Genomic DNA, 25,761 nt, shown 5'->3' with positions numbered 1-25,761 from the left:
AAATTGTCTTCGTTGGAGTGTGAAAATAGCCATTTACAAAGCATTAATGTGCATTCCACATTTCTAGAATGCCCCGAACTAGTTCTCCCCAACTCACTGGGGGGTCGAGATGCAACTACATTTGTTTAAGTAAGGGTTTAATTTCTCGCTCGTTTCTCACTTTTCAAAAAGTCAAGCCATCTCTTGTAGCCCGCTTCTATGAACGGAAGTTCGGAAAGAGATGCCGAAACGAAACAACATCTGAACAGGAAAACAGGAGAAGCAAAACCCAAATCGGTGGTACGGAAAGCAGCAAACACACGATCGTGCCAAGGCAGTAAAACTGCAACATAGCGTATGTTCGGACGCGGTTTGCGGCGTGGGTTGTTTGTAATTGAAGAACAAAGTAGATACATAAATACAAGCCCTCGCAAAAGGCGGGTTCCTCTTGCGCGTCACTGTTTCCCATACGCATGAAAACAATAAAAAAATCAAGCACAAAAAATACCAACTCATTCACGCGTACCCAATGGCCAAAGCGTTGCTTCCCTGCGACTTAAGGGCAGCAGCAGGCACGACAAAAGGGTAGATCCGAAATGGGAAAATGAGCCCACCGAGTCTGGTGGAAGTGAGTATTTTGGTGTCATTTGAAAATTCATTTTTCTCGGCGCGGCTTCAGCGTCGTCGTCGTCGTCATCATCGTCGTGCGGGGCGATATTTTTGTGCATTCGCGCATTCATCGCACCATCCTGGCCCCGGTTCGGATGCCCTTTCCTCTCCTCTACACGACGTGACTGCAGACCACCGGCCCGATGCGTAAGTGTATGCGCCGTGGAGGGTGGTGTTGCCATTTTTTGCTTCCCCCTTCCACTCTCCCCGGGCACCATTATCTCACTCGTTTACTTTTCTTGTTCATTCATTTTTAATGCACGTTCGGCTCAGCTTGACAAGTAGGTCAGCGATTGAAATTGAGAGTGACTTTGTGGGGGGAAGAGGGGTTTATGGGTGGTGCGTACGTGCGTGTGTATGTATCAGTGTGAGGGGGTAGATTTAAGTTGGCTTTTTTGCCGTCTTTCGTCTCACGTCGCTGTTGTGATGACGTTGAGTAGTTGCATTTGGTGAACAGTATAACATGTTAAAGAGTAAACGTGGCTTCATGTCATTTCTACCAGATCGCACAAAAGCTACATATCAAACGTATGCATATTTGCTGAGTTCCCGTGATTCTTTAGAGAACCTTTTCATTTACACTACCTATAGAATTAAATAAACCAAATGGTTACGACAGAAACGAGATCATCACTTCCACGCACTGACCTTTAAATCTTTGAAGAATATCGTATTCCGCGCCCAGTCGACCTGCGAGAAAAGATTTTGGTCTAATACTTTGCACATCAGCTCGAACAGGTCGACCTCGCACTGATTGTAGGACTGGCTCTGGAGCAGCGAGAACAGCGACGTCTGCCATTCGCGGTCGTCGATCGACTGGACGAACTCGCGGATCATCGGCGATACCCTGGAGGTGGCGAATAAGTCGGGGCGGGAAGAGCAATTTTGTTGTCGTACCGGAAAATGAGCGAAAACGCATTGGAGGGCACACACCGGTTTTCGGTCATTGTTTGGTCAAAGTTTTCGCAAATCCAGAATTCGATATGGTGGGGGAAGGGATGAAGGGAGACGGGGATGCATATAAAGAGAGAGAGAGAAAAAAAAACTATTAATCAATGCTGCTCGCTGAGACGGTGCGGTTTGCTGTGAAGAGACATTTTAGTAAATGATCGAAAATGTGGGGTTAGTAAGGGTAATTTGTTAGCAACGTATTAATAGTTTAATCGATATGATAATCTGTAAACACAAAAGATATTTTTAGAAAAAGATGTTGCATAAGGAAACTTTTTGGAGCATAAATCCGCTGTGATGTTGCTAAAGAATATAGCAAACATAAAATGTTACACCCATGAATCGATTGATGGTGATTAGCTACTTGTTAGGTTTTGGGGTTGACCGATCATCCAAGTGGGATCACTGTTTGCTGCACTGCAGCATTTGGTAGCCTAAAGGTACCCTTCGAGAGAAAGAATGGAGGTAAGGGATGACACGATGCCGTCGTTGACACCACGGATGGCTTTCGAGCTACGAGAGGACTGGTTGGATGAAGCTAAAAGAAGCAAAGTGACACTAGCCTTAGGGTGTCGGCCGGGTTGCCGGAGTCGGCCGTGCTGGTGGGATTGGAGTCGAAGCTGAAGGCCTTCGGGCTGAGAGAGTGTGGCGAGGCGGTCGTCGAGTTGGCGCTCATCCAGAGCTTCGAGTCGGACAGCGGGTTCGGGAGACCGGTGGAGCTGGAGTTGGAGCTGCCGGTGCCGGCACCGGACCCATTGCTACCACCACCGCCGCCGCCACCGCCCCCACCACCACCGCCACCGCCGCCACCACCACCGTTGCCGCCCACTCCACTGCTGCTGAGCGATATCGTCGTCTGCGGATTGACCTGACCGAGTGCGATCGCGATCGGGCTCGGCGAGCTGTCTGGCGATGATGTCAACGAAGATACCTGCCAAAATTGAAAAAAAAAAACACAAAGTGAGGTTAGAAACCAGGATGCACACTTCGCATAATACGCCACCGCTTGGGAGCTTGCGCTACGCACCTGTGGAATCTGAATTTCCTGTTTAATGTGCATGCTCGAGTACGGCTGGTGGTAGTCCAGGCCCTGCAGCTGTGGCGAGGTTCCGTCCGAGCCTAGCGTTCCGATGCCGACACCTCCTCCTATCGAGCCGCGCAGGGCCTGTAGGGCGAGCTGACGCTGGCGCATGATCTGCAGCTTTCGCGCCCGGTCCCGCTTGTACATGGGACCGAACTTGTTCCTTCCGCCGCGCATCCGATCGGCTCGCACGGCTATATTTGGTTCAGGAAGAAAGAAAATATTCGAAAAAGAAAAAAACAAGAGAAAAGAGAATAACGAGTAGAAGCGATTAGTTATTTGTTCGGCAGATTGAGAGACAATTCGTTCTTCAATGGTGAGCTGATAGTAAGATGGTTTCATGAGCAGACCATGAACATGCCGACACGTATTGCGTTCTTGCTTTATCTGACGTAGGATTTGAAATCGATTTTACATTTTTTTTCCGTGAATATCCCTCATTTTGTTTTGTGATCAACTACTAACAAAGTTTTGCATTAGAAGTAGTAGCGCATAGTAAAGTTTTGTATAGTTTGTGTGACTATATTCCAGGCAATAGCAATCACGGCATTTCTTTTTCCTTTGTAGTAGGTAAAAAAAGGGTTATATTTTTATAATATTTTCAACTATATATAATTTAAGGTCCATGTACTTCAATAAATATAAAAAAGTGGTTCGTTGTAAAACGTCCACTTCTTTGCAGGTACGATCACGGAGATTGTGGAGAGATATGTTGCATTGAACCGTTACTGCCAATCCTTCTTGGAACGACGGCAGCAGAAGATCCTGTGCCGAACACGCCTCTTGATCCTCTCGATCAAATAGGATAAGAAAAAAAAGGAGCAAACCCGTGGACTCCAACGCTCAGGACAGGAGGAAAACGGTTTGACGAGAACAACTCTTTTTTAGAGCTTTGTATCCTTTTTCTTACTGGATCCATGGCTCAAACGAAGGGGGGTAATTAAATCGCGTTATACGTTTCACCTTTGAACGTATCCTACGGCCCGTTTTTTTGTCCCTAATTATAAGGATCATGGATCATTTCTCCGATGTTTCCAAACGAGGTTTAGTTTTCAGAATCGCAGCAGCTGTCGCCATTTAGTCGTCAGGCACCGTTATTTCGTAAATTTCGTGGGAAGAAAAAAATTGAAAGTTTGCTTTACGTCAAATAAAGCGTTTGACCCGATTGTTACGTCGAATTTCGTCAATAAATCACAATCGTTCCACAAAGCGGCATAAAACTGTCCACAACGCATGGTGGAAATGCATTTGAACAGTTTTCACTCGCATTTACCAAAAACACACGTTCGTGAATAAAAGTCATATCGGCAGTTGGTCCTTATGAACAAAACTAAGTGACCACGACAAATTATCTTACCATGTAAACGGCGCATGCCACCCGTCGATGTATGTACTTTTTTATTAATCGATCGTGTATCCACCGAAAGTTATAGAATCGGTCAAGTTATGCAACCAGAAAAAAAGGAAAACACCATAATGGCAGGTGACTTTGCACGATCCGACGATCGTCGTTGCGCTAATGAAAACGCGGAAACGCGGAACGAAACGGTCGCGATCCTTTTTAATGAGCCATGCATCAATTTGCCAGCTTCAACAACAAAGGAAAACCCGAAACTAGGACACCTGAAACAAGGCACAAGCTGCTCCAGTAAAGCAGGAAGATGATTAACGAAACTTTCTTCTTTGCGAAGTGCGTAAGATCTGCCATAGGTGTAGTTTTTATGGCTTCAAATTATCTTTTTTACGCACCAACCTGTTTGGAAGTGGAAAGCTATTGTTATTTTTCGAACCATAGTCATGGTATAAAATAAAAGAAAACATGAAAAAGAACAATGTTTAGCGTTACTGGAATGCTTGTATGCAAACCGCTTTCTTGCTGTTGCACCCGGAATTGAATTCCTCAACTAAGGAGTTTTTTTCTTCCCATGATTCTAGGTGAATGAATTAAATACACAAGTTACGGGTTTCCCACTTGTTCCGCCAATTCAGTTCGTCTACAAGCCGGCCGGCAAATGGTGAATTATTTATAGTTTAGCATAACGGTCACCCATTGCTGTCATCAAAAACAATGTGCCCAGTGTTTTCGTCAACGTGTTTACTATTTGGCAAAACCATGTGCGTGACAAGTCTACAGCTCCATGCACAGTTATGTAGGGTTATTTATTAATTCCTACTTTACCGTTGCCGCCGGCTTCGCCGAGTTGTAAGCAAAGAAAAGCCTTACGTCCGAGTGAAGTTCATGTGTTGATTCTGCAGTTGCTTTCGTTTTTTTTCATCATTAGTCCGCCATAATGGGCGTTAATCATACGCGCGGGAAAGCGGCAAATTCTTTCTTAAACGTAACGGTAGCGGCGAGCGAAAGTGAAAGTAAAAACGTTTAGGCATTTCAGTTGGGTGAAAATCTTCCGGTCGCGAAGAAAAAACGTTCTTATGCACATTTTTGTTACGACTGTTTTACAAACAGCAAACGATTGCGACAAAATAAAGTAAGAACTGAGAAAAAGCAAAAAATATTCATACGCAGAATTATATCTCATGCCGAAACTACGCTTTAATCCCGAGACTACGTTTTAAAGAGCGATCTAGGGTTAGTACAAACCATAGAACCCTGTTTGATTGACTTTTTATATTGGTTACAGCTTGTCAACTAGTTATCAGTTAATTCAAGAGGAGCAACTCCAAAAAGTTCATTAAGAGAAGAATTGCAGTATAATTGAGAAAAATTTTTTAAATCCATTTCTCTAAAAATATGAAAACTTAACTCTATGGAAGAAAATCTCTTGCTGTCGAACCACGTCGCACTGGTTTCGGGAATAATTACCCTTTGCTTTGGCGCATAGAGAGCCAATTTAACCATCTGTACGATCACTTCGACTTCCCTTTCCATTTTCCGTTCTTCAACTTCCTCTACTCCTGCTTTGCTCTACCCATGCCTTCTTTCTGCTTCCGGTTCGACAGCATCCTTATTCGTTTCCGCATGTCCTTTGTTTATAGCATGAGTTAGGGTTTAGTTCTTAAGTCAAGGTTTTTTGGAATCTAATTATCAGTTTTGATTAGTCCTTACGTGCAGATAAAATAAAAATAAATAATAATAATGAAATAATATGCTCCAACAGTGTTCCAACCAAGTGACAGATATACAAATATTATAGTATGTAGGTGTTCAATAGATTGTCCATTTTTAACGATAGAATTTTGTTCGTGTAAATGGAAAATCGCCGATCAAGCTGTGGCGATTCTTACACATCGTTTATTATTTTTGCTCTTTTTTAGATCGCACAAAACTCATATTTACCTTGAATCCTTTAAAAAAATATCATCATATTTATCATAAAAATGTTACTCGTTCCGATAAAAAAATAAATGAAATATTATTTTCATTTAGGAAGAATCCTGCGTTAGTGATAGCCATAGCGAAAACATATTGTATCTCATTGCTTTGGTAATGGTGCATTGGAACTCTGGTAAAATTCAGGCCAAAACTCGTGTGCCATGCAATCCTTTAATTAACGGTTCTTTCCTGCCAGACACCGGCCAGACACGGTTGACGGATTTCTCTTCTGTCACTTAGGAATGGATTTTTCACACAGAAAGTCATCCACAAAGCCAACGGAAGACCGATTACCATCGCCTTACCAAAGGGAACGTGGGAGGCACGTGTTCGGTTGCCTTTCCCGCGTGCTCGTTCACAATTACTCCGCGCGTCCTGTGCCCTGTTTTAAATTGCAAACAAGAAAACTCCTCGAACGGCAATGTTAATGATTTAGTTCTTCTTCGAAATTGGTGCATCACTTGAGCTCGGGTTGAGTTTTATTTTTCGGACACCGGATGTTGGCTTCACGTGCCGCTGCTGGCCTAGTTGTGAAGCGAACCGAAACGGAACTCCCCGCCGCCATTCCTGCGCCGGCGGCATTTTTGTGCCGGCAGGAAAAGGGACGAGAATGTAACGGGTCCCGGAGTCATTAAATTTTATGCTACAGAACCCCGTCGCTCTCCTTCGTGGGGGCAGCAGCATGGTTGAATGCTGCCTCCCGTTATTACATGCTCACCGGGTTCGCCGTCGGTGTAGTTATGTTCCCTTCCCATCAGCATCGGATCGTCTGCCAAAGGTACGATCGGATGAACTGTGTGTGCATGTCGAAAAATGTTTTGCGAAAATAAAAGCCCCCAAAACCCTTTTCGGTGGGTGGCTAGCCACCTGGAACGGGCATGTGCATTCGGCGTGCAAAAATAAAAAAAGAGGAAGATGTGCAGTGCCGTACTTGTTGCACATGCACATCCACCCTTTTTTCGGGCCATTTCATGTTGTACGGGTGTTTTTTTATTCTTCCTCACAACCTAACAATACCACAACAAAACTACCCCAAAACAAACCCAAAAAACGCAAACCCGTCTTTTTTCTCCATCGCAAGAAACCCTTCAGTTCGCCATCGAAAGAACAAACAGACGAACTCGTGCGAAACGAGACAGTTTAAAAAATGGTTTAAAAAAAAGGAAAGCAGCATAAAACACTAGCATACTCTCGGGTGTTCCGTCAAAATCCCGTTTGTTCATCCTTCCTACCCGGGTTCGGTTTTCACACTTCGCTTGCGTTCGGTTCCGGACCTCGGATTCGGTTCGGCGCGTGCTAATTTCCATCTGCACCCACCCTAAAGCACCGCAGCAAGGAAATGAAGAAAATAATAGCGAGGAGAAAGTTATCTGCGACGACCAATTTTGCCCTAAAGAAGGGACGAAGACGAACGCAAAACCACAGCCCAAGAACCTTTTTTAGTCTTTAGTCGTCCACGAGGTGTTTGCCACGTTTCCTTCAGGGCAACTTTGCCACAATGATTTCCATTTATTGCACTTTGGTTTTGAGTACGTTCCCGGTGTTAAAGATCACAAACAGAACGCAAAACCGAGGTAAATTGTTATTGTGTAGTATGTCAACACGTATTTTCTACTCCGTTTGATCGGCCATAAACATATGTCATTCCGTGCATATCGTTTGTGTTGGTTTCCACGACTCTACAACGTTTGGATCACATCAGAGCTGCACGGTTTTAAGCTGCTTATGGAGGGTGGAGTTCACGAAATGATTCCAGAGCGCGAATTATATATCACCCAACCGCAAACAATGACCATACTCTGGCGCATTATTTTGAGCTCCCTTTTTTTCCCCTACACTCGGAGCTGTGCTGCAACACATAATCAAATCAGTCAAAGCTATGGTGTTCCTTCTCCTAGAGCCGCCGCTTGGACTGAGTGAACCGAGCCAGCGAGAGCAATGCTCAGCCACCCCGTGGCGATGGAGTCTGTGGAGTCTGAATTATGGGCTCCGAAAGTGTCCAACAATGCTTACGATCTTGTACGCCCGCTGCGAGCCTACCGGACGGTGGGTTAGTGTTCATTGTTTCACAAACCAACCCTTTGTTGCAGAATTTCGTTGTTGTGACACATGTTTATGAGGCTCGTATCAAATCGCATCTCGGCAGAGAGGAAAATAAAAAGGCACAACTATCCACCTCGCATTCTAAGTTGACTATCTGTCCCACCATTCTTTCCGATACCTGCCCCTCGCCAACCGGGACAGCTAAGCACAATGTAAGCCCAAATGCTGACAAGTGACCAATTTGACTGCAATTCTTTCGGGAGTGCAAATTGATTCGTAACAAATGGGCCGTCTGGAAAATCTGGCTGGAAAATAAAGTACACCACCAACACACCCGGGCACCGTTAACGCTGCCGTCATCGGTGTGTGTTCCCAGTGGCAGAACGAACTCCGTCATAGCTGCAGTTTGTGAGACGCCTTACGAACGACGATCGAGAATGGAAGGCGTGCTAATGTCGCTGTGGCGAAAGCTAATGGACGAAAACCATTAGCTCAGGAACATAAAGGCACGAGGCATGGTCGAGGCATCGGAACGGACAACCGGGAGGTGGTGGTTTTCTTATTCGAAAACACATAAAATGTCTTACAATATATTACGGTACGTATAAAAATAAGAAATCCGTTTTAGGAAAATTCCTTTACATTTTTAGTACAATTATTTTTGACAAAATTTTGTCATAAAATGTATAAAACCAACGGTTTTCGAAAACCTAAAGCGAATGCTCCGCAAACGATACAGTTTTGTTATTACTATAGCCTGCATCGATATAAGTCCAAAGAGCTGATGTTGATTGTTTCTGTCACCCGCAAAATGGGTGACGTAGCAGTCAACGTGTTAAAACTTAAAATATAACAACAAACATTTTAAATCCAGATGAAACGTTATCACATTTAGATCTTAAAGTTAAGCATTCTACAAAAACCAGTAAGAAAGAATCAATTTATTTTAACATTTCGCATTTCCTTCTGTAGATGCTTGGAAAAAATAGAAGTAAATGAACCAAAGTAATGATAGTACCAATGGTAGTAAACAACTATTCAATTCCGTTGTTCCGGATTCCAATGTGAACATTCCAAGGTCGATTAAATAGACAAAACACATCACACTGTTTGCAGTAACCTCGGTCTACATTTCCTGAAAACTGCCATGCCCAACCGTGCACAGCATCATCGCCAGTCTGCGATGCAATCGCACATACAGCGGCACGATGCACGTAACGGCCCTCCGGATGGGGGTTTTCACTTTCATTGCCATCCTCCTCCTCCGGGCGCATCGGGTTCGACCACGGATCGGCTTAGAAAACGGGCTGCGGCACCAAGGTCGCTGCCAATGGCTCCGGGGAGCAACTGTATATCGGAGTCCATGTGTGGGGGGGAGGCGACGGAAAGGGGAGGATGGAAAAGTGGTTGAGGCAAATAGAAAACAACAACGCACCACTGGGACCGAGCGGCGGCCGCGAACGAACGGCGAAAAGCAAACAGTGGAAAGAAAAACTAACGATGATTAATAGTTAACTCTATTACTTCATACTTCGAGCCAGCTTTTCCCGTTGCTTTTCCCCCTCTGTCTCTTTTTCTCTCTCTCACACACATACACACACACACCCACAGACCCCGCAGCAACACCTCGGAGTGGGTAGTAACACTTTCTTCGCAAGGCGCCGGCAATGAAGCCGGAGGCCGCACTGGGACTATTAGATGTAATAGAAGAGAAATTGCTGCACCGAGACCTCGAGACCTCCGGACGAAATCTGGGCCAATGTCAAGGTGGCCTGGCGTCGTCGATGCTGGCTGCCGGTTGGCTGGCCTGGCTGGGACCGGTTGGCGCTAGCGGGGACGTCTTGGGAGTATCCGCAGTTGGGGCACGGAGAGAACGGATGGCAGACGCAAGGGCATGCTGTACACGATTTCCCATTGATTCGAGAAATGGATCGCTCCGTCCAGGGAATGAGGAAAATATAATTAACTGCTGTTTGCGTCTGTGCGAAGACTGATGGTGCAAGGGAATGGTTATGGCTGGGAATACTATTTTTAAATAAGTATGTAGATATATTCCGACAACTGTTAACCAACGGGGTTTTCATAACCAAGCAAAGAGTAAGTTTCCCAAAGAACTAGTTTTTTATAATTACTATAGCTTTTAGTTGCAATTTTTTAAATTTATGGGGCAAAAACCTTTTGAGAACTAATGACAGCTGGTTAGCAAAAATTATGGCTATCAACGAGTTAATGAAGGTACACCTGGCGTGAAAGCAATTTTACTTTATAAAAAAGTATTTTTACTTATTAAAAGTTTGAAAAAAAAAGTGTGTTTAAGATAGGAGTTCAATAGTTCTGTTTCTGTTTATGCAGGTATGCTCAAAAATTAAATATCACATTTTAAACTCTAAGAAATTTCATCCTAATCATTTGGTATAATAAAACCAAACCAACTCCACGTGAAATTTAATTCAGAACAAAAATTTTAGGTGACACAGAGCAAATTTGTAATTTTAAAATTAAAAAACCTACATCAGGAGTGAAAGGCGCACACGTTTCTCTCTACTCTTGTGACACGACTGATGTCGATGTCGTATGCGCAAACATATCTTATGTGTGCGTTATGTTTCGCAACATCCCCTAAGCCCGTTCACAATTGCACATGGCGTTGTCCCCCCCTGTTTTGGAACGTTCGATCGCTGAGGCTGCGACTACCACTATTATGCAGGTCTGCACGCTGCAGTTGCACCTGCACTAGCAACCGAGCATGCTCACATTTAAACACACACACACACACATAGATAAGAACTTCGCTAGAGCGCTGTAGGTGACCGAGAAAAACGCCAATGCTATTAACGCGCCCGATCGGAACGACTTTCCTAGCGTATTTTATTCCTCCACTTTCCTCTTTTCCCGTAGTTCAGCAAAAAAAAAAACCAACACTCGTTGTCGCCCGTGCCTAGTTCCCCCCCCTGGGGGGACAGCATAATGTGTTCAATGTCGGGAAGTGCACTTGCAGCCGACGGTGCCGCCCATCGTTGCGCCGACGTCAGTGTTTCCAGCTTGTGGTCTTTGCCACTGAGGCTGACGTAATAAAATTGCACACCAACTCCGAGCAAGATGCAACAGGTCGGACGGGATGAGTCATTGAGCGGACGGAAGGGCAGCATCAATGAGAGGGGAGTTGAAGAAAATTGAAGAGCTCAACAAAAGTAAGCGAATGCAAAACACAAAGTGACAATTTAGTAAACCTAGTCGGAAGCTGCAGCTGATGGGTGCTAGAACAGTTTCCTGCTGTTATTAAGATGATGAAGGGAATTTTGGATTAAAATTAAATTGAGTTACCATTTAAATCTGCCATAACATTATTACAAAACTGTGGCTCTATTGACCTCAGGAAGCGATATTGCGGCTTTAAGTTCAATAACATAACAAGTCAATGATATGTATCAATAACATTGTACTGAACACCCTAACGATATATCAAACAACGCAAATTAATAAAAACCTCCACCAAAAATCATAAACTAACGATAAGCAAACATTTTTGATTGATTTTTTCAATAACTAAAGCTACAATCAACTTAACAAAAAAGCTATAAGTAGATTCCAACATCTTGATAATTTCATACCGTTCCTAGGCAGTAGATGGTTGCTTAAACTATGTCATTATATTTCGATTTCCATTTATGTTGCACAATGTTGTTGTTATCTCTAAGTTTCAATTCTCAAAAGTCGAACGAAACAGCTGTACGGCACACGAGTTTGGTCAAACTGGCTACAAAAGCGGGCCCAAAAATGTGGGTCAAGGTGGACGAAATCAATAATTTATTTGTTTTGTTTTTTTTCCTATATAATCACCCAACGACACGAAACCACTATCGCCCACCAATACACCGGAACATGGCACGCGCGCTGCATCGAAACCTTGTAGACATCGTGCCAGGGTAGTTTCTTTTATGGGTTTTTCCTACAAGCATCCCTTTTCTTATCGAATAGTTTTAGCTGCACTTATGCCTAAAACAAATACTAGATACTTCGGTGTAGGATGTTTGATATTGTTATTACTTTACACAAATTGAGGTTCAGTAGGAGTTGAAGAAATATGTCTTGTTAGCACCGATTCTATTAATGCCTATTAAATGTTTTTATCTCCCATTAGAAAACAAAAAACGACGACCGTATTGCTCAGCATCGATTTTCATTCAAAGCGGTATTCGGTATGAAACACGATTTCAAAATTAACTCCTTAATGCACCGTGAACGATGGATTCGGTTGTTTCGACCCCCCCCCCCCCCCACCCCCCCGAGCCGTGCGTGAATAATTTCTTCATCATCAGCGCTTCGTCTCCCCCTAAAGGCGCGTCTTCTTCGGAGCCATTTTTGGCCGAGCTCGAGTTAATCGAGACGCTCAATGCCAACTGTCAGCTATCGCGCACCATTTCCTCACCCTCTCTAGCTGCTCTTTCGCTGGGCAACAACGTTGACTTTTGGGGCAAAAAGTAAACCGCTCTAGCCAGCCAACCTAGCGAGCGAAGCAAGAAATTACGAAAACTGCATCCAACTGCGGCGGCCCGATGATCGATCGAGATGACGAGCCGCTGATGAGCTTTCGAGAGGTGATGAGAAACTTCCAAATTAATTTGACCTCATCGTTTCGCGATCGCGACTATTCGCACGGTTGTACGCTTCTTTTCTAACCCACCTCCGTACTCATCACCAGTCGACGGACGTGAGGCGACGTTGGGCAATGAACAATATCGATCGAGTGCGATCGAGTTTGAGCAACCGATTTGTGCCGTCAAAAGCAGCAGAAGCTTTTAATTTTCTCCCGCTCAACAGTGCAAATAGTGCGCAAGCAAACAAAGGTTCATCTTTCGCTTTGCCGGATTGCATAATGTGGCACGGCCTCAAGACGAGCGCTGATGAGCGGACGAGGCGCCGCACCGACATGACATCTCATGCCGTCTCTCATCAGCAAATTAGCATCCGAATTCGGTCGGCCCCTTTTCGACCATCTGGTTACCGAGCTCTGCCGGTGTCTGGAGCTATTGGATTGGAAAAATGGAAACAACAATTCCCCAAAAGTGCTTCCCTGGTGACTTTTACCGGCAGCTACACAAACACACACGTGGTTAGTTCACCAAAAGTGAACGGAATAACGGATATTAGGTTCGCTGCACACTCCGTCACTCGATTCCCTTTCGGCTGTGGATCGAGGCTGTCGCAACAGCTTTTCTCCGACGTTCCGCGACGTTTCCGCTAATGTCATTAGCGTACGTGACCGATGTGAAGTGACAAATACAACGCCCAGCATGTAAACATTGAGGTATTGAGCATGAACGAAACAAATTTGTGAGGTTCAGAAAGAGTAAAAATCTCTTATGAATTTGTGTCCCGATGCCCTTAGGTAATAAATATTTTCCTTGCTGATTTGATCTTTTGACAGATGACACATGAAAGAGAGCTTACCTATCTGAGCATCAAAACAAATTTCATGTCTATGCGCAGATCTTTCATGCAAACCATTCGGTTTTATCTGCTTGACTTCTCCAGTTTGTTTGTCGGATTTAAAACTCGCATGCAAAAAGAAAATAAAATAAAAAAATATGACAACTGTGTCGCCATCGCGAAACGGCAACATCGGGCGAACTTTGTCAGTAGGTCTTCTGCTCGACGCCGGTTGATTGACTGCCGTTCACGTTGGTGTGCACAAATATTGTGCAAGTGAGCCAGCTCGCACCTTTCCATATCGAGTGCATCTCCGGCTCATTAAACGGAGCCAAAGCGCGCGCATCTGCGCTCGATGAGGTGAGTTTGTTTGATGATGACGACGATATGCTAAACCATTGCACCGTAACCGCTCCCTACCCCCTTTTGCCCCTCGTTGCAGTTCCATGCAGTTCCGCACGCCCGGTCGATTTGCACGCGTAAGTGAATCGGTAAATATTGAATAATCGCAACGATCTTCGCGAGCTTCCTCTCCCCCCAGAGATGCTTGCTACTTGGCGGAAACGCGGAAGGTTGCCAATCAACATTGCCTAAGCCTCTGCCTCAGCTCACCGATGTGTGGACGCACATCTTTCGCACCTCATCGACACTAATGCTCGTCTAATGGGGCGACCTGTGGAGCGAAGCCAAACGAGATGCCGTAATATTGACAAGAGTGTGTTTTGTTCCATTGCTCAAGACGAGAAATGAAGCGACATATGCTTCGGCTAAGAGGGAACGTGTTCCGTATCGCCAAATGTGCTTCGGTTTATCGAGAGGCGATAATGAGGGGCTCATGTTCGGATGACAACTAAGGTGAACGGTTTGCTTAGCATAACATCCATAGGGTTGAAGTGTGCGAAGGGAAAGTGAATTATTGAAAAGGAAAGACTATATTTTTCTTATGTTCAATAAAGAAAAGCTTTGTTGCAAAACAGTTGACATCCCTTTGTGATTGAATACATCGGCATTAATTATTTCTTGAACCTAATGGAGAAGCCTGGTCATTTTCAGCTTTCCATTCAACATGGTCCCTTTTTAATCAAGTTTCGAAATTTGAAAACGAAGCTTCTCAAATTAAATGACTATCACAGTATATTACCAACTTAACAACCATATGTACAGATAGATTTGATAGAGTTAGATTTAATTTGAACCCTGGCGCCAACGTGTCGGTTTTAAATCTATCCGGATCTCCTCCGAAACAGACTGATTATTATAAAATAGCTTCTTGAATCGTTTTCACAAACAAATTAACTATATTTTATCATTACCGAAAATCGAGCAACGGAACTAAACCTTCCCCACACGTGTCATGCGCAATTTCATCAAATTGATTTGTCTCACGTTCGCTTCGAGACGACGCTAGTGGAAAATCACCGTAAAAAAACAACACGATCGCACGGTGGTAGATATTCCAATGGCGAAGTAGCGAAAATATACCGAAACCAAAACAAACAAAACAAACATCATCCCCACCCTCACACGCAACGCAACTGTCAAAGTGAGGAAAAAGAGTAAAAACTCAAAACTGGCACAATCGCTAATCTTATCACCTAATAATGGGTCTCCGCAATGTAAACAAAGTCAAGTCGGAGCCATACGTCTCAACCGAAAGCAGCAAGCAATCCGACGACCACCAACCCCTAGAAGGCGGGAAGAATTTGCCATTCGCGCCTGTCGCTCTGCTCTACTTTCGCCCTCTTTAATTGCAAACGGACGGAGAATATTCTCATCACTCAGAAGTCGTTCGAACAGATGGTTCTGGAAAGCCGAACCAATTTAAAAACAGATGGGAACGGAGGGGAAAACGTAAACAAACTTTTTATAAGCAGCCATCTTAAAGTCAGCAGGGGAAAACACTCACCAAACACAACCATGTTCCAACAAACGACAAATGTTTCAAAGCTTTAGACAATTTCATCGTATTCGTCAATTTCTGATTCTATTTACTCATTCCCAGCAAACCGGTTATGTTAAATGGTGTTGTTATCTGTTTTATACGAAGGGAACTACTCCTCGCATATGTGGTTGTTTCCTTCAAACATTTTTTAACTACAGTCCACGCCAGTCGCCATCATCCCGGTCCCACGGGTGCCATACCAGTAGGTCAAGGTCGCATTGTGCGGGAGAGACCCGGTGTGAATGTGCATGTGTGTCCTAGAAACGGGAACGGGAACACTCGCACCACCAAACCGGCGACGGCGCGTCACCGACACAGTATTTTTGATAATTGGACGAGCCGACGGAACAGAGAAAAAATGAAATAAAATAAACACACGCGAACGTTCCTATCTGGGACGGCGTCGCCGACAGAGCAAAAAAGCAAAAACCCTGTTTTAAAAGGTGGCGACCTGATTGCAACTTTAAGAACGGGAATTTGTACAGCTGTCGGTGGCGCCAAATTAGTACAATCTTAGGAAAAAATGTTGTACATCCAATTGCAAGTAATTGCATTCTCTGAGCCACAAACAAATAACCATAGTTACTACCATAAGATGCTTTTACGTATATGTTTTTTCAGGGATGATAAAGTTAAGAACGCATTAACCCATCAGGAGCACGCTCACGGTACCTCATCTCACCAGACAGTGTATCAGTTGATAAAACATACCTGCAAATGGAAAAAAGAAACGCAATACTTGGCATTAGTGGATTGATTTCACAAATAGTAGAACGTAACTCTTTTTCTCTTGGAATGGAATGATTCATGAACAGGAATTGATGAAAAAATACTGCAACGCTTGTATGAATTGAGTTTGGAACACCATTTTTAAATTATCTTTTTGCTTCGGTGACAAATGTTTTGATCATTTACATCATACTTTACATATTAAAGGTTTGATATAGGTCAAATGTAGGCGAGCGAAAATTCCAGCAAATTATGAGGATCCACATCAGAATGTGCTGTATAAATTGTTCAGGCATTTTTATTTCTCTTGCTTGTAGGTTCGCTCCGTTGGATTCCTCAACTCGTAAATATCTCTATATTTTTTCCTACCTCAAGTGCCATTTTTCTATGTTTGGAAAAATTTTCGGATACAAAATGTACTACCCACAAATACTGAGTGTAATTTTTACTGTAAATTACAGCATGGATCAATTAAAAGCTTCAATGTTTACATTGTACTGATTTTTCTTATGATGGGGTCGCCTGGTACTTTGAAGACACAATAAGTAGTTACAGTCGTGTCGCCATTTTCACATTAACCTTAGCATCGAAGCCTTGTTTTAAGAATATTTTAAGATAATACAACAAAAAAGGTAAACAACACTGTTTCAACGGTATATAAAGAACTAGGTCAACCACATCTATTTTATTCAGAGACGTGTTCATTGCATAGTAAATTAATTGTAAGTCACTCCACGTCGCCATTGCTCCTACAAAAATCTTGTACCTTCCAGTCAAGGTGAACGAAATACAAATTTAAAAAATGAACAAAAAACACAAATCATGTTGCACTCTGACGCTTTGCAGCAAAATCCAGGTCAAACTCCTTCGTTCCAGCAGCGATAATTAAAATACGCTCCGGATCGGATTTCGCGGGGCGAAGCAATAAATAAAAACATTATGAAAAAAGGTGCATTTTCTACTAGTCACGTGGCGCAGCGGAATTAACACAAAAAAAAGTATTCCGGTCGCCAACATAAGGATCATTGCTGGCACGGTGTCGATAGGGGTCTGAAGAAGCCGATGGCAGCGCTCATTAAAACATTCCAAAGGCCAGAGCCAGAGGTTGGAACGAAACCAACAAAAACCAAACCAAAACAACTCGACGCGGTGTCAAGAGGCACTGAAAGCGTCATCCTGGGGCATGGGTGAGTTGAGGTGTGTTAAATCAATACAACCACTAATGAGTTCTGATCGAAACTTTTCACTGCCCTCTCTCCTTGGTGCAGTAACAATTGCAGCATGCTCGTGCCAGTTCGTTTGCTCGTTTGTGGATGGTTCTTTGGTCGTTGCAACACCCTAGCATTCTTGGCTTCCTGTTGGCACGAAAACAGATCGGGTTCCATTGCCGATTTCTGTGTGTTTGATGCTTACGGGCTCGTAGTAACAACGAGTTTGTGCTACATAAAACAAACAAATCAAAATAAATATCGTAGTTCCATGTAGGCTTTCAATTTATGCAACATTCCCAAAATGCACCATTGGCTCCGGATTGAACTCGGAGTATTTTTCAAAAGTCAATATCTTATCCACTGTCCATTAGCTTTCTGCGACTCATTAGATATTACTTAAACAACAACTAATGCAGCGGGAACGTAACATACGAGGATCACAAACAAACTCGAGGGGGAAAAAAAGAGCGGCACGTTCAGGTTTGGCCGAAATGGTCATAAAATTCCGACAGTATATACGAGTGAAGCGCGGTACAGAGAGGGTTAGGAAAGGAAGTGGAAAATTGGAAAAGCAATAAAAAATACCCGTACTAGCGGAGAAGTGCGAGAGAGATAGCAGAAAAAAGACGCATATAAAATCTGCACACTAGAACTGCACCCTAACTCAACTCGGCATCATTGCCCAGCACGGCAAGTGTTGCTGCACGCTGCGTTGCACAATGGCAACGTGTTGCACCTTCGGCATGCCACAGTGAGCGAGACGGGACGAGAGCGCCGTTGCCAATCCATGCCAATGGCAATCCGGATGCACACAACAAGGCACTCCACTGCAACCCAATGGGAGAGCCAGCTAGAAGACTTGTGAGCTTCGGAGGCAGAAAGAAACGTACGAAAAAAAAAACAAAAACGGCTACCCTCAACCACGAAACTCTCCCCGCCATGACCAAGACTATAAAAAAAAACAAGTCGGAGAAGACGATGGTAGTAAAACGGCAACCCGTACACTTAACGACATTATAGAGGGCTGGGTAGATCGAGCGCACCGAGTGTCGCACGGCAGAATGATCGCAAGTGGAATCGGAACGATCGAACCCCGCCACTAAGCGTTCGCAAACTTGGTGCCAAGATTTTCCCAACGACCAGTTTCTTTCCAGTTCCTTTTGCCGACGGTGGAGGGAGTGAGAGGGGGAGGGGAAAAAGTGGCTAGCACCGAAACGAATTCTCGGGCGGGCGCGGGATCGTGTCACCGATTTTATCGTGACAGCGCACATTTGTTCGATGCGCGTGTTGTTGCCACTTGTCTGACAATCTTGAGATTTGTTGCGATTTAAGATAACTAAAACACAAACCAGAAAAGGCAAACAGAATGAAGAAGTAAAGAGTTTTTTAACGAGACGGGGTGAAGTGTTAGAATATTAGCAACAATTATTTTGAAATTTAAAAAATCAAAATAACAAGCAAAGTTTAAAGTTTCTCCTGGAATTTGGTCCTTTTTTCATTGTCTACTCAGAAAGGTGTGAGTTTAATTCCAGGGTTATTTTAAAAAGGTTCCTGGTTTTGATTTTATTTAACTGGTCTAAAAATTGTTCCACAAAATCTCCTATATTTTACGTGAGTTATGTCTGATGCCCTTTCGTTTTGAACATATTTATTTATTTTTTGGAGACATTACAATTTTTGTAATGGCTTGATTTAATTTTTTTAAATGTGTTTCTTATAGAATGTTAGAATTTAAACAAGTTTTGAGCGTTTTGAAAGATATTTTTGGTTAATACAGATAATCCCTATAATCTAACAATCGTCTTTTCGGTAGTTAAATTTCCACTGTGGGCTTTCTATGTCATAACAATGGTTTAGTGAAGAGTAGAAGATCCGTTACTAAATATAATCAACACTGGTGAGACGTTTCCCAACCGGAATGCGTTTTCATTTCACAGTTTCGTAAATAATTGCACCTCTTGCAAAATGCAGGCTCTAGACACGCAATTATGAATCCAACTTAGTCGACACGTGTTCTGAATTTTCACCTTTTGTAAAGGCAGGATAATGGCGTTGGTTCCGGCAGTGGTTGAGCCAAGATTGGGCGACGAGGGGTCGGGGGAGGTGAGATTAAACATGCTTTCCATGATAACCGCAGAAAATCGAAATGTGCTGTAGAAAAGCGCACACCTACACCTACCTCAACTCAAACCTGGCGACTTCATTTTCCGACAATTTACAAAATGTGTTTTTGAGTTGCCCATACACACACACACGTGTGCATATGCACACATACAGAGAACATGCAGGCGGTCGAAGCCGTTGGCTTCGCAATAGTGCAACAGTAGCCTGCTTCCCTCCGTCCTCCCACCCGTCTCACTCCACGACTTGAATCGCATAGTTGGGGCTGCTGCAAGAAGCCACAAAATACTCGTCAAGGAATGTAGGCTTCGGCGCGAACGGGTGGCAGGGGAGGGTAACTTCCATTTCCTTCCTAGCGATTGCGGCTGTGAGTCGAAACGGACGCAAACATACACATACACACATACCCACACACAATGCAGCCGAGGCCTAACCTCAGCCGCTGCGGTTAAGCATGCAGTCACCGGCGGACCCCGCACTCCGAGACGAGCCTACCAAGAGAACTTTTGAGTTAATGCTGCTGCAGCAACAAAATCAACTTCTTCACCTCTCCTCCCACCCCGGACCCCTATACCAATGCTTCATGACTCTGCCCCCTCTACCAAAAGGTTAGGTTCTCTTTGGCGCTAGCGTGAAGCACGCATCGAGAAAAACGCACCACAAAACAAAGCTGGCCAGCGCAAGCCAACGGTTGGTACGCCGCAAAAGTTCTAGGCCCTATCGAAACACGTTCCAATAAACTTTGAACTAACCTGTAAAAAAAAGGGAAAGAAAAACCAAACGCGAATCGGAGAAAAACACGGCTCCAAACGACTTCGGCCTGGTGGAACCCCGGTCTGGTAGAGGTGTGTTGTTGCAAAACCGAGAGTGCAACCGATTGCATCTCGCTTACATCCGTTCTACTGGGGGTCGATCGAGCCGATGGTTGGAAAGAAAGAAACTAATGGAAGCTAGCTGCACGAGCGGGGAGGGCAGGGTATGAAAGGCGAGCGCGAATCGAACCAAAAACCGAAAGTTAATCCACTTAGAAAACTAAGAACCGAAACGTTTCCACGCACGGCGCTTCGAAACGGCGCCGGTGTTGGCGTAGGTGGGGCTGTTTTTCACACACTATGCGACTCCTTTGCACCGGAGAAGGGGTACCGAACTATTTAGCGCCACCTACCGAGCACACATCAAGGGTGTGCCTCAAATCCAACGGTCGCGATCGTATTTGAAGCCGTCCCCAAATCTTGATTGATTGACAGTACCCTGACTGCAAAGGACGTGTCGAACTTTGATATGTGTACGTGAGCGAATGGGCGTTCAATGTACATGCAAAACTACTATTGACTGTCGCTCTAATCGAGTGGAGAATTATATTAGATATTTTTCTCGTAAATAATCTTTTAACAAAATGTTTAGCTTGCAAAAGGGGGCAAACTTTTAGGTTTTATTTGAATTCAGGCGATATGCCATTTTTTTAAATGGTATGAAATAAATAAAACCATATATCTGAGTCCCACGCATCTGAACGTCTTGACTGTTTTACACTCTAGAAATAATGTACATTTGAGAATGGTTGTATGGTTGAATTGTCGTAAATCTGATTTAATAAAAATTTGAGTAACGACCTGCAACTGCAGAATAAGTAGCAATTGCACACAAAATGTCTTTGTCATCGCTCAAATCATCCAGCTCACAAATTCTGCCTCTAATGGAGGTTAAATTAAGCTTCAACGAACGGCTAAAAAGTAAGCGCCAGCGAGCCAAAGCGTCAACACATCAAGCATTTTTTTTTATGACAACCCAACCAACGCTTCTCACTGCGGTGAGATGAGCATGAGCACGATGATCTCTCGTAGACGACGGCCATAACATTTGTGGTTGGGATGCTTGTGCGATGTGGAGCGTCGCTCCAAAATGTTTCGTTCCCACTCACGTAAGTTCCTTCCGTTTGCCTGGCGGCGTATGGTGGAGTGCTTGAACACCAGGGCGGACAGACGCGGCGGCGGCCTCAAGCCGTCCCGTTTTAGCATGACCTACTTGCGCGCGAGCCTGTACACGATTAATCAATGCACAACTTTGAAAGCGAAACACACAAAAAAACGACACGCCGCAACACATACACACATAGCAATGGCGACGAAACCGTTTGCAAACACCCCACGAGGGTCTATACGAAGCACACCAAGCGCCTCCACCGTGGTGTTTCTTGGACGTTGTTTTGCCCCGCTGGGGCATTCGTGCTCACGCTCACGATTTGCCATCACGTGCTGTGGAGTACGTCTCACGCACATCGTCCTATCCTGCCATTCCGTCTCTGTTAGACCCATTGCCCCAGTTGATTCGCATCTGCCTCGCTTGGCCAATGTCTATAGCACAGCCGTCCACCAACCCTAACCCAGCCGACGACCGGTCATCAGAGGATGGGTCGCGTTCGCTCACTATGGCCAGCCTAACACACGGCGTAACGCAGCAACCGCCGCAACAGACAACCGACCGGTTCTCCGTTCACTACTTCCACCAGGAAAGTGAGGAAATTTCTCACCCGCACCCCGATCCGCAGCCTTTCCCTTTCAGTCCACAAACTACGACCACGCGCTGTCAAAACCGGGCGGTTCGACGGCGAGTGAGAGTAAACGGAGCGGGTATTGGTTGAGGTATGCGCGCGGTTACCTCATCATCAGCGCGCGGGCGTGGATGCCAGGCGAGAAAGTGAGAGTGAGTCGAACGCCGCGCTTTCGTCACCGCGCACCATTCACGCTCATTCGCGCGCTCCTCACTTTCGATGGCGAAACACAGCAGCAGCAGCAACAAATGCGCATCGGGGCTGGACGGTATGAAACGGAACGGAAATTGGAGAATCGACCCGGTGCCGGGGAAGGCAGACGCATCCGTTGATCGCAACGGCACACGATCGCGCACACGATCCCCCCAGCGGATATCGTTTGATGTAATTTTGGAGGGTTGCCCCAGTAGCGCACGGTGGGACTATGAGAGAGAAAAGAAGGGACTAAACACAACTTATTTTCTTTTAATTGCTTCTTTATTCGGTTTTCGTACGTTTCAACTACAGTAACACACCTACATTAGCGGTCGTCAATTGCTTTAACTTCCTCATATTTTTTACTACACCGAATGTCTGTAGTTGGCGGTTTTGTTAAGACCTGCATTTTTGTCCTTGATTGACAGCAACATCGGCAATGGTAAAGCCAAAGCAAAGACAAAGCTCAGCTCAATAAAAAAAAATAAACTGCCATATACTCACGGTATCTCTACATTTTGGTAGATTTTCATTAAGATAACGGATATTCAAGAGTTTATTTTCTTACTCAGCGAAATTAGACAAATTATATACCAGTTTGCAAACAATGATAAACTTAAAAACACTCTTCCATTTCTTTTCACTGTGCGCTTGTGACTTAAACGGCAATTTCAAGCAGCCGTGGTGTACGCGAAGAGGAAACTGATCGTAAATACAAATGTGTGGTGTGCGCAAAGAGGAAACTGATCGTAAATACGTATGTGCAATATGGTATTGTGATGAATAGAGCTGACAGTGCCCCTTTCTCACTGTCAAAACATCAGTATGTTTGAGAAAAAAAGTGAGTAGTACACATAGGAAAAAAAATAAAACAAACCTTACTATCAGTCCTATAAAGACACTAGAGATGACAGTAGAGTTATACTTTCCCTTTCCCTCCATTCACTCCTTTTACCATAGAAGGTTGCAATGAAATCGAAAGTGTGTACATGTTTTCCTCTGGTGCTCTTTTTGTATGATTAGTACTTAGCGGAGCAGTGATCCTTTCTATCTTCCCACGCGGGCATTAACTTAATGTTGAAGCTGAACAGTCACACGCGCTGCAACGAAAGTCAGTATGATTTGTTTATGATCGACTTCTAGCAGACAGATCGGGCGAAAATATTTGTTTTTTACATTGATTGTCTCTTGTCCTTCAGGTTGATTCTTTTAACCCACTGTGGGTATCACTCACATCCACCTATGAGCGGATGGCCTAGAGACACAATTTGGGGCAAACGGTGTGCGTTAAATGATAATGTTTCTATGTGTGAGGTGTTTTCTTAACGCTGTTTTTTTTTTCGAGGTACATCGTTGTTGGACAGTTTTATTATTATTTCGCGCGCCACCGAGGGTGGATTATGTCATAGCATAACAGCCCCCATCAACTCAAAGCAACTGCGTGACTGGCATGACAATGCCGAGCGCGAACAAACTCACCGAAAGCGTTCACGCCAGCCAGTGTTTTCGCAGCCGATGTCATTTTATTTTCGTCGGGTTTAAAGCTGCCCGGACAACAACCAGCACCGGACGGACAAGCAAACGTCATGCGGTAAATTTGATGAAAAGGCAATTAAAATTCCTTCCCGCGAGCTTTAACTACTCGTTTTGGAAACGATAACCGAAACGTTCATGGTGCAACGTTCAGGGTGCATTTGTCCGGGGCTCCTAGTTCTAGAACCATTAAAATTGGTAGATTGCCTCTCCCCATCTCTCATTTTGGTGCCTCGTTACAATGGATTAAAGACATGTTAAATTTCAAACTAAACCAAACATCAAACATGTGCAAATGCTTCAAGAGACCGATCTACTCAGAACGTTCTGCATTCTCATCTCACTTCTCACACATTGCGGTGAAGCGCCAGTGGTAACCCTTTTTCGAAAACTTGCCGAACGTAAAACGAGTTCATAAAACGAGTTCATAAATCCACCAAACCGGCCAGCAGAACGGAGACGAAGGGGTTGTGTTGCCGAACTAGGTCACTAACACAGTCTCAATCCGATCTAGCAGATAGAAAAAAGCACACAAAACCAAACCAAAACGGAGAGCTCACGGAGCCGGATTGTGCTGGTATCCTTTTTGCGTACACGCTTCCGGCGCTGGTTTCTCTCCCAGGCCTGCGCTGCGGCAAATGGCTTCACTTGACGCCTCCCGGATCGATGCACATTCTCCGCTGCAGTTGCACCCACCATGATTCCGTTCGGCTTTATCTCACACCGTGCATACGGCGCTTACAGCGAAAAACTCCCCCCGAGAGAACATGCCAGCCCCACGCGAAGAGGGGCAAAGCGGTCGTAAACACCGGTTCTGTGTCTTAGAGAGCCGTTGGTTCTTGCGTTCGGCCGCAATAGAAACGGTGTTGCCCCATCCGGTCGGAAGGGGGTTGGTTTTCATGACGGAACAGTGGAGCATACAGCGAACTGAACGAGATACCACAGTACCTATCTATTTTTGACAAGTGCTGATGAAATAATGACATAAAATTCGTAAGAAATCTTTAAATGAGTTATATCTATTTGTAAGGACTTTAAGTATACCTTCCTATATTATTGAGCTACTTTTAGTAAACAAGCAATACATTCTTTCAATATAATGAGCAGTATAGGTTGGAAACACTTATTTCATTAACGAGCCTCTAACATTTGTCTTTGTAACTAAAAAATATGTTACTTTTCACAAATTCATATATGCCTGTAATGATTGTTTTACCTTATGCATACATTTGTAAAAATCCGAGATCTTCTGAAGACAATCGAATTCGTACTGATTATCCTTACCCAAACGTTTAACGAAAAAGGGGAAAATGGAAATGAAGGCAAATATTAAAAGCTTGATAACAACAATTGATTGTTTTTAAACCATTGAATTGAATGTAGAGATTTTTCTATAGCCCTAATATAAGATTGTAAGTGGCTTATTACAATCAGCCACTGTTTTTTGAGTAAGACATACAATAATACAGTAGAAATTTAAAATACATTCCAGCAAAATTTCAACAAGACATAATTTCACATAAGCAAGTTTTGTTAAAGATTCAAGGATTATCTAAGCAAATTTGTTCATACCATTTTTTGCCATTCTGTTCCATGCAAAAAAAAAAAGAAAATCAAAATAATCCCATAAATCGGTTAGCCGACGTTGGGTTTTCCGGAAGAGATTCAAGGTTAGAAAGCACCAGAGACACATCAAGGAAGTAACGATGGTCCCTTGCTAGCAAGAAAAAATGGCCAAGAAAGGACAAACATGCCGTCGCCAACGATTCCGACACTGATGGCCATTATTTTCTACGTCGTTTCTATCCAATTCCACCCCACCCGCACTGTTATGCTGGGCCCTCACCATACCTTACCCTCGTGAATACCTACACACTACTAACTTTTCACGTTCCAAGAGAGAGAAACACACAGGGCCCGTGCATGCAGCAGCGGCAGCAGTGAGTGTGAGCGTGTAATAAGGACCAATTGTGTAGAGCATAATAATAATGTCGA

General features: G+C 44.1%; 1 protein-coding gene across 1 annotated transcript in view; it reads right to left on the bottom strand.

Moving 5' to 3' along the window:
- LOC131285438 (nuclear hormone receptor FTZ-F1-like) overlaps positions 1-25,761 on the bottom strand; it is a 101,949-nt gene that overhangs the window by 9,218 nt on the left and 66,970 nt on the right. Inside the window, exons 4-6 of the mRNA XM_058314297.1 lie at positions 2,627-2,874; positions 2,163-2,530; positions 1,297-1,495 (exon numbers count right to left, since the gene is read on the bottom strand). Coding sequence (XP_058170280.1) covers positions 1,297-1,495; positions 2,163-2,530; positions 2,627-2,874 — 815 coding nt within the window. The remainder of the gene's footprint in view (positions 1-1,296; positions 1,496-2,162; positions 2,531-2,626; positions 2,875-25,761) is intronic.

The sequence above is a fragment of the Anopheles ziemanni genome, chromosome 2 (assembly GCF_943734765.1).
Source record: "Anopheles ziemanni chromosome 2, idAnoZiCoDA_A2_x.2, whole genome shotgun sequence".
NCBI lineage: Eukaryota > Metazoa > Arthropoda > Insecta > Diptera > Culicidae > Anopheles > Anopheles ziemanni.
Note: the sequence above shows the minus strand (reverse complement) of the source record. Positions and strands in the feature narration are given on the sequence as shown.